This window comes from Ixodes scapularis, unplaced genomic scaffold (assembly GCF_016920785.2).
Source record: "Ixodes scapularis isolate PalLabHiFi unplaced genomic scaffold, ASM1692078v2 PGA_scaffold3__209_contigs__length_174095766, whole genome shotgun sequence".
In the NCBI taxonomy this organism is placed as follows: Eukaryota; Metazoa; Arthropoda; class Arachnida; order Ixodida; family Ixodidae; genus Ixodes; species Ixodes scapularis.
In genome coordinates this window covers 119,650,622-119,667,754 of record NW_024609868.1, presented here as the reverse complement: position 1 = coordinate 119,667,754, position 17,133 = coordinate 119,650,622, and the positions used below count along the sequence as shown (strand labels likewise).

The 17,133-nt window shown below is 45.9% G+C and overlaps 1 protein-coding gene across 1 annotated transcript in view; it reads right to left on the bottom strand.

Annotated features, from left to right (window-relative positions):
• LOC120836303 (valine--tRNA ligase) overlaps positions 1-17,133 on the bottom strand; it is a 58,680-nt gene that overhangs the window by 11,116 nt on the left and 30,431 nt on the right. Inside the window, exons 15-22 of the mRNA XM_040209087.2 lie at positions 16,716-16,821; positions 16,568-16,638; positions 14,839-14,964; positions 10,228-10,332; positions 9,002-9,149; positions 5,784-5,911; positions 2,656-2,811; positions 1,067-1,273 (exon numbers count right to left, since the gene is read on the bottom strand). Coding sequence (XP_040065021.1) covers positions 1,067-1,273; positions 2,656-2,811; positions 5,784-5,911; positions 9,002-9,149; positions 10,228-10,332; positions 14,839-14,964; positions 16,568-16,638; positions 16,716-16,821 — 1,047 coding nt within the window. The remainder of the gene's footprint in view (positions 1-1,066; positions 1,274-2,655; positions 2,812-5,783; positions 5,912-9,001; positions 9,150-10,227; positions 10,333-14,838; positions 14,965-16,567; positions 16,639-16,715; positions 16,822-17,133) is intronic.

The following is a 17,133-nucleotide window of genomic DNA, read 5'->3' as shown; positions in this document are numbered from 1 at the left end:
ACCCCGAGGAGCCGGCGTGACTAGACTAATTTGAAGATTTATGCTCGTGTCCTCAGAAAAAGAACGCAAGAAGTGCCGTGCCAATCAAAGCTTCACTTCATTGCATGGGAAGAAGAGCAAAAGAAGCCCTGAAGACAGTTATCCTCACCGAACCGACACCGAGTTTACAACGTGCAGACTTTGTGAATGCGATGTCTGTAATAAATGCATGTTTGTGTTTGTTACAAGACTGCATCGCAGGTACTTTTCATCATCTTTTCACAATCTCTAAAGAAGAAATAGCTGAAATGTGCAGATGAGTGTATGTACTGATCAAATGGAAATACAGAGGTCAGAAAGTCACCAAATTATTTCAACGGCTTTCTAACCTTTATTCCCAGTCAATCAGTATGGTTCAATTAATTTATCTGTACATATCGATTATAAGTTTGTAGTAAACATGTGTGTTTATTACACAGATGTTGTGGCACATAATTGTGGCTCAAAGACCAGCAAAAATCTAGGTCCTTTGTTACACTAAGTTCAAGAGAGCTTGTCAATATCTGCCTCATCTGTAGTTGCCCATGCTTGTTTATAATGTACATGTTACTTCGAAAAATAAGCACAATATTTCTTGCATTTATCTCATCAATAAATTTGAAGCCCCATTACTATTTAGCTGCTTATTTTCCATGAACACTCTGCCCTAAAGACTACCATACTCACAAAAAAAAAGCTAAACAAAGGATAGGCTCAAATGAGGACACTGCACATATCACGGAGAAAAGAAATAGGTAAACTTTCATAGGTATGCATAGCCATCCAAGAAAGAAAGAAGTTTCCTTTCTTAATAAAAACAAAAAAGAAGCCAAATTTAAAAATACAATCAAACACAAAAACACCCAGCCCTATTAATGAGGTTATCTGAATGTGATGTAAGCTAAACAAACTAAAACACCCAAAGCGTACTGCTGCTGCATTACGCCGCCGAGCACAAGAAAATGCATTTAAATGGGAGTGTAACACATCATTCTAGCCCGCCGCGCCAAATGAATGACGAATGGAGTGCTTCGTCTCTTTCCCTTACCTCCGTCACTTCGGGGTAGCTGTCGACGCAGATGCTGGGAGCCAGCGAAGCCGACCGCCTCGGCAGCCGCTGGTAGAGCTCCTCAGTAAGGAAGGGCATAAGGGGGTGCAGCAGACGCAGCCCAGCATGCAGACACGTCAGCAGCACCTCCGAGGAGACCACCTTTGCCTCCGCATCACTGCCTTGAAACACAGGCTTCAGGGATTCCTGCAGATGGTTGTTGCAAGGGGCTGGTGCAGTCAAACAAGTCTCTGGCAAAATATAAATTCTCGAGACCGTTTTGACGCTTGTGGTGACCGAAACCTTTCTGTAAGATTGACACAAATTGGTACAGTCTACCCGTGGCACGGAGAAAATATCACGTTCGATGGCGACTGCGATTAACATGCCTCAATCGAAAACAGTGTTGTCTGCTTTCGACCGAGTTTTGTTGTCTGCTAGCTGCGCCTGTATCAGGAGATAGTGCCACAAGCATAGCCCTCAGTTAACTCTCGCCTGTGTTGCTGTGAGCCACTGACGATGTCAAGGGTGGTCTCATTTTATACAGGAACGTAGCTATGCCTTGAAATTTCAGGAGGTAAAATGCACCATTAAGATACACCTTTAATAAAAATTCGAGATGGCTATGGGTAGGTGCTGAGTTTTCGGCCAAATTTTAGATTGAGCCTCGGGAATCATAACACCATATTATATTTGCTAGGGCTGAAACTTGCTAGTTGGTGCAACATGTTTTCAAACGGTGAGAACAGCCCACACAGAAGACAGCTCCGAAAGAAATAAAACTGCGCGGACGATTGCGCGACGTGATGCGAAAGGGCAGCGCCAGCTCGTGCAACATTTAGATGATGTTGCATCGTGATTGACTGGAAATTCTGGCGATGCTGCACCGCACGGTGTCTCGTGTAAACCTCAGCCGATCACACACAGAGTGGCTAGCACCAAACATCGCTGACGCGCCGCACAAATTGCTTGGTCACAACAGTGTCCGTTCTTCGCTCGGTAAGGCTCTCTTCTACGTCCCGCCTCACATTTACGCGAAGCATGATCTTGACATCAAATGCGTTCCACCCTAACACCCAGGGTGAGACCGTTGGTGCCTACACGTCGACGACAGTCTCTCCCACGGGTGCGTTTACGCCATCGAGCAGCTGCCGCTTGCTCCAGCGTATGCTTCGGCCACCCGATTCTTGCACGCAAAGACTTGGAGCGCCGAGGGCACGACCAACCGAAGGTGAAAAGGACCGGGCGGCAAAGAGCGCGATCACATGAACCCCGGCGCAATCACGATTGGCCGAACGCACTGCACCTCCACCGCGACTATTATTGGCTAAAGGGCGAGGATATCGGTGCTGTACTTGCCCTCTGCCGTTGTCAAAGCCACCCACGATAATTGCACACATGCTACGTTCATTTTCGGCAAGAGGACACTCGCCCAGTACGACGAGCCGGGCACGGCCGACGCAGTAGAAAGCCCACATATGCCGCTGTGTGTGTGCTCCTTTCCTTGGTGGTCGCCTTTCGTGCACACCGTTTTCACAAGTTCATTAGGAAGCGGTCTGAATCGGTGCTCAAACCGCCGGGCACCTCACCAGGTAGACGTCGCACAGCTCGTACAGCCAGAAGCTGTAGATGGCGGTGGTGACCTGGGGGAAGTCGTAGGCCTCCAGCCCCGCATTGCAAGTCTCCGTGGCGGCCGCCAGTCGAGAGAGGATCCAGCGGTCCATCGGAGACTCCTTCCCAGAGACCTGGAAGAGGTGCACAAAGAGAATGGAATTTAATGTCGCCAATGCGACAGAAAGGTCATGACTGGGGTTCTGTATTTTCAGGATCTATTTTCCTTTAAATTGGGGGGTGCTTTCCCAGGAAAGGGAAGGGGGGGGAAGGGGGTTTGTACTGCAGATGCAGTGTTTTTTGGTGATGGATGAAAAAAAAAGATAATTTATCGAGGCTTATGTCATAGGAGACGGGACACGCTCGCGAGATTTCCCAACCTGCAGGGAACTTGCATGTGACCCAAATACCACTAAGCTCAAGGTTTCCCACAAACAGAGTGGGCTCAAAAACGCCTAACTCTTAGTTTTACATGCCAGTGAGAGAGAAAAAAGTGTGCTGACAGGTGGGCCCTTCAAGAGAATTTTTTAGTGCTCATTCGTAGCAAGCACAGACCATGCAACGGAAACACGCCACAAGAAAGAAGGCTCCCCAGTTAAAAATAACCATTGGGTCCAATTAGTTATTGACAATTAGAACCAATGGGGAATCCTATCTGTGATTTCGGACTCCTAGTTAGAAAAAGTCAATTGGTTCCAATTAGTTGTCGACAATTAGAACCAATGGGGAATCCTATCTGTGATTTCGGACTCCTCGTTAGAAAAAGTCAATTGGTTCTAATTAGTTATCGACAATTAGAACCAATGGGGAATCCTATCTGTGATTTCGGACTCCTAGTTAGAAAAAGTTGATTGGTTTCAATTGTCGAAATCTAATTGAACATCACCAATTCGAACTAGTTCGGCATTGTCAATAGGATGCAACCAATTGGAAAAAACCTATTTCTGTTTTCGGACTCCCAATAGGAAAAAAGCAATTGGTCCAACTGTTCAAATCATATTGACAAATACGAACTGGGACAACCATTAGTGTTTGGATATCCCAAACTAGAAAAAGTTGCAACTAGATCTAAAGGTAGATAATCACACAGTCTTTATTTAACTTATCAGAAATGATTTCTTGCTTCTAGGCATCGTCGTTTTCTTCCAGGATAGCAGCTGCAGCTTCCCTAAAATAAAGGATAAATATGCATTAAATGACCTTATGGGATTATAAATGTTTAAATCAAGCTTAGAAACATACTAAACTTTTTTTTTTTCGCTGCAAAGAAATTAGTTGCAGTGGTATAAACCTGCAGGCCTTGCATTAAAAGGCAAACATCCCTGGGTGACTGAAACACTCTGGTCAAAATTAGGAGATGAAGCTTTTGCCGAGACTGGGCTAAATTTGCATCTGGGATGGTCTAAAACTACTAAGTTTCCTATGAGCCTGTGAGACATAATCTCTGCTATAAGGAGAAGAAACAGTCAATTCAAAGGCATCTCTAAAGCTGGCCAGTGCACCTGAAATATGCTTAAAGTGTGCAGGGGTGAAAAAATAAGTGTCTTTCATATCTCGAAAAGAAATCATTCATTGCAGGCTGTGTTCCAAATCTTACTCGAATGGATCAGAGGCAACGCAAGACGCGGGTAGGTTTTTGAACTTACCCCGAGTGAGACAGAGTAAATTTTGAAACATAGCTGCAAATAGTCCGCCGGATGAGATGCGAAATTTTCGGTACCTACTGTTATTTTATTAGAAGTCATCAACTTCCAGAAGTAATGACCCGACATCACCGACCGACCGACCCCCCCACCCCACTTCCCACTCATCGAAAATTTTCCCGAAATTGCTTAATTTTGAAAAATCCCAAAGCTTCAATTTTTGAAACTGTGCCCAGTCAGTTTAGTTTTGAGATGCTTAAAATGCACTTAACTTTCCTCGCGGACACCCAACAACTTCCGAACTGATAGCTGCCCGGAAAATTTTCTTCTCTAAAGCTATATATTCACGCTCGCATCGTTCACTGAAGATCAAGCAACGAGTGTCTCAGCAGATCTAACAATCCGAAATCCCCAAACTGCAGCGCAGCAAGGACAAAGAAAATTTCTTACCTTGCTCCCATAAACGTTTGTTGCCACTCATTCGCGCTCTAACAAGCTGGCAGGTCAAATGAAGTAATTATCACCGCATCAGTGAGCACTCTAGAGCAGTAAAACACAAAAGAACTTTCTTGAATCATTGCCATAACCATGCTACGAATGCCGTACACGCCGTCGGCGCCATGTGCTTCATGCTTCCTCCGTCCTCGCGGCGCCATCTTTGCCGCCCAGTGTACACCGACGCTGCCGGCAATTCCGACTAATTCTAGAAACAGATTTTTTTTTTCGTTTTTATTTTATTTATTTATTAAATAGCGTACGAATTTTTTCCCCTCTTTCAAATTGCGATGTTGAAAAAAAATTTTGCAACGCAATACTGAAAAAAAGAAAAAATTGCGATCTTTGGAAACTTTGTGGTGAGGAAAGAGATAATGGCAAGTTCTGTCGCAGTGCCAATTGAATTTTATTGATCCCAATCGGAGATCAATAAAATTCAATTGGAAACATTGAAAACATAAAGTTGGAAACATTGAATCCAATTAGAGTGACTAATTAGGTGACCCAGTGCCAAATAAATTTTATTGATCCTAATTGGGATAACCAGTTGGAAACATTGAATCCAATTGAGTGACCAATTAGGTGGCCCAGTGCCAACTGAATTTTATTGATCCCAATTGGGATAACCAGTTGGAAACATTGAATCCAATTAGAGTGACCAATTAGGTGGCTGAGTGCCAATTGAATTTAGTTGGTCCTAATTGGGGTAACCAGTTGGAAACATTGAATCCAATTAGAGTGACCAATTAGGTGGCCCAGTGCCAATTGAATTTTGTTGTTCCTAGTTGGTGTAACCAATTGGAAACATTGAAACTAATTAGAATGACCAGTTGGATGACCCAGAACCAATTGAATTCCATTGACTCCAGTTGGTTCCAATTGAATATCCTAATTGGAGTCAATGGTTATTTTTAACTGGGTCTCTTGTGAAACCAAGCAGTAGGATAGAATACAAGGGCCCAACTCACTGCTGCCACTTCCTTGGGCTTAAAGTCCTCTCCGATGGACATAAGGGCAAAGCGGGTGGCATTCCAGATCTTGTTGCAGAAATGCCGGTAACCCTCGACGCGGTTGATGTCCATGTTGATGTCACGGCCTGCAGATTGCATCCAAACAAAGGACACAAAAGTATGCGGTGAGAAAATCTGACTATTACACTTTGTACAATCCTACGATGGACTGCTGAGGGCACTACAAGTCATCAAAGTCAATTGATCGCTGTGCAAAGGGCTGCCCTGACAGGACACAGAAGATGCCGCACACGGCAAAAAAACGGGTGCCTTTTTTGCCCACATTGTGGAAGAAGCAAAAGCAATAGCTGTATGTCGCTGTGCACGTGCATCCGCCTTGTCCTGTCATATCTCGGGATTCTCATATTGTCATGTACGCGTGGCACAGGCAGCACCTCGTTAATGGTCAATGTGAGCGCGATGCTGGTCGTAATACGCAAAAGCCAGCCGTTCCCTCCGCACTCACTCCTGGGAGGGAGTACGATCTTGGTGCGGCGGCACTATTAGGAAGCCTGTGGCAGTGAATGACACAAGCGGAGGCGCAGGTTTCCTCGATGTTGTTGAGCGGTGAAGGGAGGGGGTAATGTTAACATTCAGCGAAGAGTGCAGAGGAGGACACATGTAAAGAAAGCATGTGAAGCTTTGCGGGGATGGCGGATGAAAGGCGAGGAGTTTTGGCAGAATATATTTTATCTTTCGAGTTGCGTTCGAGAAGTAGAGATGGTACAGTGAAATCGAATGCGATGAAAGTTCCTAAAACCCTCCAACATTATGCATAGCAACTGGATACTGCCAAAGTGGGATTTCGTATAACGCAAGTAATGTTTGAAAACGCCCGTTTTGAAGTTATCGTTAGCAGACGACAAGGAAAGACGCTCTGCTGACGCTTCCTCGTCGTCGTGCTCTTATTGGCGGGTCGTCGGGGCACTTCTCTCTTTCCTTTTCGCACGGCGCGGGCAATAGGAACACCAGACCTCTCTCCTCGCGCCATGAGTGGAGAGAAGTGTTTTTCATCTCTGCAGCGACAACAGACAACAAATGCTGACACCGAAATACCTGAATAGTGTCAGCCGTAAAGCTATAGTTCCAAAACGCAGCCGTATCTCGAGAAGCATGAAAGTTGCGGCGTGCGCATACATTTCCCACGAGGACGTCAGCCACAAAAACAGCTCGGTTTTTCTCCTCGCTTCCTCGCTGTTGTCTACTCCCTTTTCTGGTTTTCAGGAGATCGGGGACCGACAACAACGGCAGAGGCCTTCACGACAATCAACAGAGCGTGTGAGTGACTGTTCAGACCCACATGATGAATACGCTTCAAGCCACTGTTCGAGAAAACAAGTAGAGGGAAGCTTTCCCCCCGGCAAAATAAATGTGCCAAAGCGGACTGGGACCGGAGGAAAACCTCCACATCTGGTACAGCAAATGCTGTGACCGCAGAAAATGTGTCCTGTTTGAACAGCCTCGAGTGTCACGTAGCCTTCAGGAGGGGCACAGCGATGTGCAAGGTGCTTAGTTATGCGACATGTTCACGATGCTGGGTTCACGGTGGCTTGTAGCATCCACTGCAATTAATCATAAGGTGAGACAGTAGAAAATTGGCTGCATGTTGGTCATTCTGCCAAATGCATTCAAATGTGGTAGCTTTATAGGGTGGGTGGTCCTCTTAGTTCAGGTGGTGCCTAGGGTAGGATGACCCTTCGTCTTTCAGTGCCTGGGGTGGGTAGTGCTCTTAGCTTATGTGGTACCTAGAGCAGGGTTTTTGTGTGGAAACAGATTACATCACACCATTGTCTCTCTGTGACGCTGCGTGCACACTGCCCTCCAGCATGACCCGGATACAAAGCCTTTGCACTGAATTTTCAGGGTCACCAAGAGAAGAGAAATGCGCTTTCCTGCCCTTTCCACTTGCCGTTCCAAGCGCTCTTTCTACACTACCTGTTTTTGCTCCTCTCTTCCTTTCCCTTTCCACCCCTCCCCACTCCGCACACTTTCTCACACCACATTCTGCTCCTCCAGTTCCTGCACGCAGGGTGCATCGATCAGTCAGCCGGTGACCAGGGTTTGATCCTTGGCACCGGTTGCCGTTTTTTTCAAGCTCGTTTAGCAATTACAAATTGACCGACCTGCACATTTTGTGCTTAAGTGGCTCCCGAGGTTGGGTGGCACTATAAAGCTACCTCTTTAAAACTCTCTTGATAGAGTGTCAGTCAAGAAACCGATTTGTTTCAGTGTTGTGCACAATGCTTCATGGTGCACACTATGACCTTCTCCTTCAACACGTGCCAGTGGTTGAAGACATTCTATCAGAGACATTCCGATTGTTGATAGCCCTACCGACCATGCAAGACCTTAAAGTTTCCGAGTAGCATGGTGCCCAAAACATGTCTCCGACTGGTATGCTTATTGTGCCTTTATGTTTATAACCTCGGCTTCTGACTGGTGACTCCACAACTGCATAATGCCGCCATTTGTCGAGACCCTGTTTGTGGTACAGGAGCGCAGGTGCATAGGGCAGATGCCAGCACAGCTGTAGCTTTCTCTGCAGCCAATCAGTCAATGGAAAAGGGCTCGGACCCCGCGACGACAGCAACACGTGCGTTCACTCTTCTTTGCCAGCTTTTGTACGACCAGTCAGCAAGGCCGTGACATTGCATACCATTTAGTTGCGGCGCCTGGAACATGTCTTCGACTGGCGTGCCTAACGTTTCCTACTGACCATCGACTGAAAATGGTCCTCAATTGTGCTCAAATGTGTCAATGTGCGGGAGTGGCAACAAATTACGTCACAAAAGCTAGTGCGCTGTGATGTCAGACGTCGCCATTCTGGCGGTTGGCCGTAGAAGTTCCAGCAAGAAGTAGAAGCAAACGCAAGTGTCACTGCTATTGCGGCGTCCCAACCCGTGGTTGCTAAGGCAAGTTCCCGTGGACCAGAGCTGGCGAGCAACCTGCAACAGAACAGGCATTGGCCGCATTCATCGGAGCTGCTGTCCCACCTCCGGGACCATGTCGGACAACGGCACAACACTTCCGCAATATCGTCGACAAGAAATCGGGCCACGGATGAGGACGTGATAAACACTCCAGTTGGCGACGCTTTCCAGGCATCGCATATTTGTCGCCAGCTCCCATAATGTATTTTGTTCCTTCACGAAAATGCCCCGACGGAGGGGCCTCACCTTGCGACATGTAGGCACAGAGGGCAAAGCGCAGCGCGTCTGTGCCGCACTCCGGGATTCCCCTGGGATAGTCCGCCTTCTGCCCCTGCTTGGCACGCTCCACTTCTGACGGGTCCAGGTTGGAGTTGAGCAGTTGCTCGTTCAAGTCCTGCGTTGACACGTGCCACTCGTTAAAGACGCCCCGGAGCCAGGGGGCGCTTCGATATGGTGAAACCTCGATGTAATGATGGCAGTTCCCAGTTATTCCTACTGCTGGTCTCGTTCAAGACCAAGCAGGAGTGGAAAACATAAAAAACAAACAAAAACATTCCATGGTTGTTTGAGCGAACTACGGTGCAATCCACTTATGACGATACAGAGAAAACTCGAAAATTCGACCGTTATAACCGATCATCATTGTATGTGGACTAGAAACACTAGAAACTGATCGCTGTAAGTAGTACATTGTTTTATGTAGTATCGCCATACGTGGATTGCACTGTATTGTTTTTAAAAAGAAGGAAAACTGAAATGTATAATTTTCATAAGCACATATATATTGTTTGAACATTTTATTATGATAGTGTTTGGTTGTTTGTTCTAGGACAAAAAAGTTTGATGTATTGATCCATTTAGTGTTCCCAAATAATCATAAAAGAAACTTTAGGGGATTTCATCTTTCTCTTTTATGCAGTCGATTGATTGATTGCTCTTGCTTGAACGGTCCTAAGGCTACCGGGGCAATAGAGAGTCAAAAACATTAGCTAGTTATAAGGTTCAGAGCTAGGCTAGCTGGCAGTGTTTAAAGATGAATTAAAATGGTGCATCTTCCTTTTGCACCTTTTTGCGCCGTTTTACTTCGTTATATTACTTAGTATATTGCAGAAAAGACGTATAGTAGAAAGAAAACAAAATGTTTATGTTGAAGAGATGAAAGTAGCAGATGAAGTTCCGAGCCCCTACCGTATGCTGGTACTACAATACCGAGAGTGAGAGGCCTCATTACATAGAAAATTTATTCCCCAGTTTTTGCGATCTCTGGATAAGATGTTGTAAGCAGTGTGTTGCAATGCAGCAATGACATCTAGGATGGTAAAGGTCACAAATCATGACTGGCACCTATCCTTCAAATCAGCATAAAACAAAAGCAAATCCTAATCCCCATTTTTTTACTTGCACCACTTTCAAAAACACATTGCTGCCATCCGGCAAACCCACTATTAGCTGCAAAAAGGTGCGAGTCTCACCTCCAGTGAAATCCCCCGAATGACGTCAATGGGGTCGATCACATTTCCCAGGGACTTGCTCATCTTTCTCCCGTGTGCGTCCCTCACAATGGAATGCAGCAGGACCTTTGGGAAGGACAAAACAAATGTGGCAGTTTTTATAATACAGGTATTAACTATTCCAGTACTATACTGAATCTGCCAGACAGCAGAGGCTGTACCGTGCAACCCCAATTATGCATCCCCACTTTATCCGACATCGCGCATTTTACAACTATTTGGTCGTGTCTGGCCAACTCCTCGGAGAAAGAATGTATTGCAAGTTTGAACTTCACAACACGCAATCATATGCATCCCGTGTCATGCGACGGACCTGGCACGTTGAATCGCTGAAAAAAACAGACACTGCGCAGTGCGCCGGATGTCATGTTCTCCCTCCTTCCTTCTTCACTGAGAGGCTGTCCTTCATCCGTCTGCTCAATCTCCTTCATAGGCAGTGTTGCCCTTGGTTGTTAACGCTCCTTTGCCTCCTTTTGATTGTGTCTTCCTTTGCTCTCGCGCTCCATTTACTTTTTTTTTCTTTCATTGACAACATGCCGCCGTGCTGAGAGGTGGAATGGGCTGGGATCGCAGCCAACACAGCCTCTTAGGGGTGACTTCCGCGGGCGTTATGGTTCATAGGCCCTCGAATATTGATATGCCGTGCCCATGTGGACGCGACTGCAAGGTGGTAAATCAGCAGTATGTGCCGGCAAGTGCAGCAAATGAATACCTTACAGAGAAGAGGTGCCATCAGGATCACCGCAGTGCCAGCAGTGTTTAGAATTCATTGCAACTCATGATGATCTCACGTCATTGATGACACATCACATGATGTCACTGTGTCTTGTGATGTCATGCTGTCACGAGACATCACAGTGTCACGTGACTTGATGCTGTCACGTGATGGTGTCAACCAACTTTAGTTTCACGTGACACTGAAGTGATTTGACATCAGTGTCCCATGACATTATGGTGCCACGTGACTGGAAGTGACGATGTCATGTTGTGGTGTCCCCTGTCGTAGTGACCAGGTAATGTAACGTCAGGTCATGCCACATGACACCATGATGCCATATTATGATGACACCTAATGTGACGTGACTTCATGTGACACTATGACATCACGACGTCATTGTGCCATGTGATGTGATGTCACGTGACATCAGTGTCATGTGACTTGACAATGTCACATGATGGTGTTGCCTAATTTCAGTGTCACATGACAACAAAGTGATGTCAGAATGTGACATCATAAAGTCCCCTGACAGTGTCACGTGACATAATGGTGCCACGTGACTGGAAGTGACGATGTCATGTCATGGTGTCACTCATCGTATGTGACCAGGTGATGTAACGTCAGGTCACGCCATGTGACACCATGATGTCATGTCTTGGTCGCACCCAAAATGATCTGATTTCATGTGACATTATGGTATCACATAAGGTCACCATGTCATGTGACTTGACAATGTCTTCAGATGGTGTCACCTAACTTCAGTTTCACATGACACTGCTGAAGTGATGCGACATCACAGTGCCACCTGACATCATAGTTTCATGTGACATCATTATGCTACTTGACTGGTAGTGACAATGTCACTTTGTTGTGTCACCTGTCATACATGACCAGGTAATGTAATATTAGACCATGCTACATGAAACCATGGCTGTGTTCCAAAATTTATTTGATTTGGCTCCGGAGTAAAGGTTTCGAGCCATGGTGTTTCAAAACTTACTCGCGCTTACTCGATGACGTCAGAACTCGCGTTCCAGAAGCGGGTTGTTTACTCCGGAGTAATTACTCAAACTACCCTCCTCGAGTGGGGGGTAGTGTCAGACCAAATCAAGTAAATACATCACATGATTTGTTTGTCATCTGCTTTCTGCACCGACAGCTGTCAAAGCTCGTTTACTCTGTTGGCTTTGGTGGCAAACATTCTAAATAACAAAGAATGAGGTGCAGCCATTTATGTGTAATTACTGCAATTTGCTCTTATCATCGCAGGAATTGATTGCACCACATCCAGATTGTGCACCTTCCCTCAGGAAGGTATACTTGTTACTATTAGAGTGCAAGCATAAACAGGAGCTTCTCCGCATCCCCGTCGTCGGCGTTGGAGGGACTGCCGTATTCTCACGTTCAAGGCTGAATGTGTTTGAACGCAGTAAATGATTAGATAGTATTTTTTGTTTCCCCCAGAGTGTGTGTGATTAGAGGACAATGCTTTTAAAGCAGTGAAGGCTTTGAGGATTTCATTGTAATCATATTCACACAAACGTAAATTGCATATCACTCTTGAAACAGCACCCTGCACTATACCGCTACACCGTGTGGAAGCAATTTCTGCAAAACATAATCAACGCAAATTACAATGCATGAAATATATGCGTTTAGGGCACACCTGGACCAGAATTATAGCGATCGCCCTGATAAATAAAAACAAATTTTTGATGACTAACTGTAAGGAGCAAGTAATTTTGATCTCATTAAACAGCTTAAAAGGATGGTGAGTAAAAGGAGCTGGTGAATCCACCCAAGAAAACACCGCATCTTCATTAATATTATTGTCTCTTCAAGTACTGTAAACGACTTATTTTTCGCGAGCTCAATATTTTGCAATTTAGGTCAAAGCTGAAGTTTTGGAACAATTCGCGGGTTCTAACTTTCGCGACATGGTGGGATCTCAATATAGATTCCAATGTGTATACATTTAATCCAAAATTGTTCGCGGGACCTATTTTTCGCGAAATGTAGGCAATTCGTGAAAAATAGGTTCTCGTGAAAATTTAGTCATTTACAGCACTTTCTCCATGATCAAAAGGACCGTCTGCTATTTTCTGCCATAGCTGCTGTGTTTTCTTTTTGCCGTAGCCCAAGATGAAGCCAATCCACATAGTACCCAGGTAATTATCCCGGCCGTTCCAAAATCGAGTCGCGGATTGTTTACTCGCGATGTCACGTGGTATTACCCGCTGACGTAGGAGACAGGTTACTAGGGTAAGATTTGGAACATAGCCCATGATGTCACACTGTCACATGATGTCATGATGTCACATGACATCAATGAATAGCTCTTAATACAGTCGACTCTCGTTAATTCAAAATCTCTTAATTCAAACTTACGGATAATTCAAACTAACGTGCAGGTCCCATCCTATGCGTCTCTATGGGAAGAAACTCCTGATAATTGAAACTTTGCTTTATTGAAACAAATTTTCGGCCCCCCTCGAGTTTGAATTAATGAGAGTCGACTGTACTACTAATTCAGAGTGCATTTGGAAGGACGTCACATCACACTGTGATTTCATTGAGGCTATATCTGCAGACACAAAATCTCTAAGGCTGGCCGTATAAATGTTACACGTTTAAAATGATCGACTTGGCTTTTCATCCACTCATGCCTACATCACCTGCCCTCGCAGCACCAGAGGCACAATATTAGTTAAGGATGCACAGAAGCGGCCTTGACACTGTCTTTTTATGGCCCTAGTCTGCCTACTCCACAGTCTAAAATACCCGAATTATTTGAATAAGCATCCCACTTCTATTCACCTTCCCAGTGTTCATCGCAGAAGCGAAAAAATCAGTCACTGAGCTAGCGTAGGCATGTGGGGCATCTGATATTCCAGAGAAGAATGCTACTGTGCATGTTCAGACCACGTTCCATCACCCAGTAGACAAAGCTGGCTGCACCCGGTGGGGTTATGCCAATGGTCTGCATAAAATGCACGAGCAAAGTACTACACCCTTTTTCTTTTTTATGGCAAGAAAGGAGAAGGCAACGAATTCACCCCCTCCGTTTCCTGGCACAGCGAAGGGAAAGATCGTGACCTGGATTGAGCGCTTCATACGGAAGAATGCAAACTTGTTTGAAGTAGGTTGGTCGTGTTAGTGCCAAACAAAAAACCCCAAAGTAAAAAAATTGCAAACGACCACACATAGCGTGCTGTGATTGACAGCGGTAGCTGCTGCATTGTGGAAAGCCATGTAAAAGAAGATTTGCCTTCTGCCAGTGTGGTGTACAAAGTCTACAATGGGTTCTTTGTTTTCGGAGGAGTTGATGTAGGAGACGTGTGCGAGATCTGTGCTTTGGTTGCATGTGTTAGAAAAAGACACAGAAACACCTTTTTTTTTTTTTTTGTGGCTGAAACGTTTTTTTTAGAACGGGGGAGCCTGTGACTGCGCCTGCGGTGGAAGAAGCGAAAGTGTGCACGCGAGTTGTTCTGTAGAGGAGCGGAGAGCACACAAGAGTGGAACCTGGGTGGCGGCAGCGGGGAGGCGAGGGAATGTGTCCGCACAGTGTAACCACGTGGGTATTTTGCAATGGTGGCTACCGAAGGAGTGGAGGGTGGGGAGGAAGGGAGAGCGTTTTCTCCGCAATCCCGTAGGTTTTTCAGAACAGCGGCGGCCTACAGCGGGGAGGTGGGGGGTGACAAGGAGTGAGAGGGAGCCTTGCCATGTGTGAGAAACGACGGGGAAAAGCAGAGCAGTGCCTCTGCTGTAGAGTGGGGTTTCGTGTTCGTACATGAGCATTTTTTTCCCGGAAGGGGCACTAACAGCTACCATATAAAAGCCGTCTCGAAGCTTACCTCAGTGAAGGGCAGCTGGCCCATGAGGTGGCTTCCCAGCATGACCATCTTGGCCACCCAGAAAAAGAGGATGTCATGGCCAGTCTCCAGAAAGGTGCCCGGGTAGAAGGCCGCAAGATCTGCCGTCTGAAATATGGCAGGGAGGGATCGGGACGCGTCTCTCTCAACCGAGGGGACGCACATTAACGAGCCAAGCCGAACGGTACACGTCGCCCGTAGCACAAGCACCGATATACCTTTTCTATCTACCCTAGTCCCAAGCCACATAGTTCACATATCCAGTATAAGGAACGAAAACCAAAACCAAATCCTTACAGAAATAACGAAAAACATGCAGGCAACTTCTTGAAAACCTGAGACTTGGAACAACAAAGAGAACGGCCCTTTTTGTGTCATCTCCTTTCTCATTCCAAAAATCCAGAGTTTTCAGGATGTTGAAGACCTTAGAACCCGGAATCAGGAAAAAATATACAGAAGAGGTCAAACAAAACTGAGTGACAGTCACAATTAAAACGTGAACACTTCCCAGTGCGCGTCGAGAGCAAAACAATATGTTCCTCGATGCTGGATGTTTCGTGGTTGAAGATAATGATGTTCATGTGAAGAAGGTCTATAGAGTAGTGCCGGACATGAGGCGTTCTCTGGCACGAGTGCTGTGCTAGCGTCTGTGAGAATCCATCGGTGAGAAAATATGTCCCAGCCATATGCTCACGCAGCACTCGAGTGACAATCCTCCGTTACGGGAGTGCATTACAGAAAGAAAATAAACTGCGTTAAAAATGGCAGTCCACAATGGGCTTCAGGAGGCATTTTGCATAGGTCAGTATCGTATAAGCCATTATGTTGCACATGGATATCAGACTGCTGTTGCTCAATACAGCCGGTAGAGCAAGTAATACTAATGAGAAAGGTATGCGTGTGTCAGCTCAAAAATTAATTTCTTCACGAACGACATCAAAATGGTGTGGAAATAGTTTGCAGAAATAATATGTGGCACAACCTGGACAAAAATCTATGATCAATATTTTGGCAAAGCATCGCCCCGACGCAGTGCCCCCGCACGCTCAAAACTGGTTACAAAGTTCAAATCTGCTGGCTTTTTCCCCCCACTTTTCCAATCTCATGTAGTCATCCCCGGGTCCCCTCCCACTCTAAATTTGGGGTGCTCAGTGTTGCACAAAGTGTGGACAGAAAAGCGAAGAAATGTGATTGATTTGCCTTGATCCTACTAAGGATAAATTCGGTACGCACAGAGTGTGTTCTTTCGTCGCATTCCGTGGGGGGATTGCGGTCAACTTAGAACCTGTTTATTGTGGCGTCACGTAACGCCATCCTCAAGGATCCCAAACCTTAACCCTGTTCTGCGTTAGAACCTGGTAGAAACGATGCTGCCGGAACGGGCGTGAGAAGATGCAACGTCATGCTGTAAGGGCCGGCGCATTTGCTTTTTAATGTGTTCACACTAAAAGTAGATACGTGCAATTTTTGTGTTCCATAAGGGACCCATAAATAGTTCATCATTTAAAGATCTTCAAAAAGAACCAGAAATTCCGGGCTGGCAGGAGTGCTTCGGTAAAAGTAACCAACGGGACAATGCGAAGAGAGGCTCCCGAGACGCACAATCTACTCCGAGCATTGTACGGGATTACTACCTGGTGCTCCACCAAAGCCATAAATAGTAGAGCAGGTAGATAGACAGTGCAACTTTACAGCTGCGCTTGGGTCTCACCTGATCTGGCCATCCAAAAATAGAGAAAGGGAACAGAGCAGACGAGAACCAGGTGTCCAGGACATCTTCGTCTGTCAAAGACAGAGTCGCATTAGCCACCACCTCCACGCACTTCAACCAACGGGTGAACCGGTTGGATCGAGCTAACCTTGGGTGAGCTTGATCTTGTCCTTGGAGACGCCAAACTTTTTGGCGGCTTTTTCTGCGGCTTCGTCCTGCGTCCTTCCGCTCACCCAGTAGTCGTTGTTGCTCTCCTGAAGTGGGGACGAGGCATTAGTCTGTCCTTAGAGTGCAAGAGACTCGAAAAGAACGAAAAGGGTTGCACCACTCTAGGAATACATCTCGAAAGACGCAAGAAATTAAAAGTCGAAGTCATGTGAAAAGAACAGTGAGGAAAGACAAAGATGCAGCCACAACTCTGCACCTCTGCTTTCCCCGGATGAGTCCGAATACCCGGAACTTAAGCATATCCTCTGTGTTAAATTCATGTTAGTTTCAAGCCTTGGTCATTCAGCAAATTTCTAATGCTGCCTAACAGCAAAATCTTGCTACATCCAAGAGGCAAT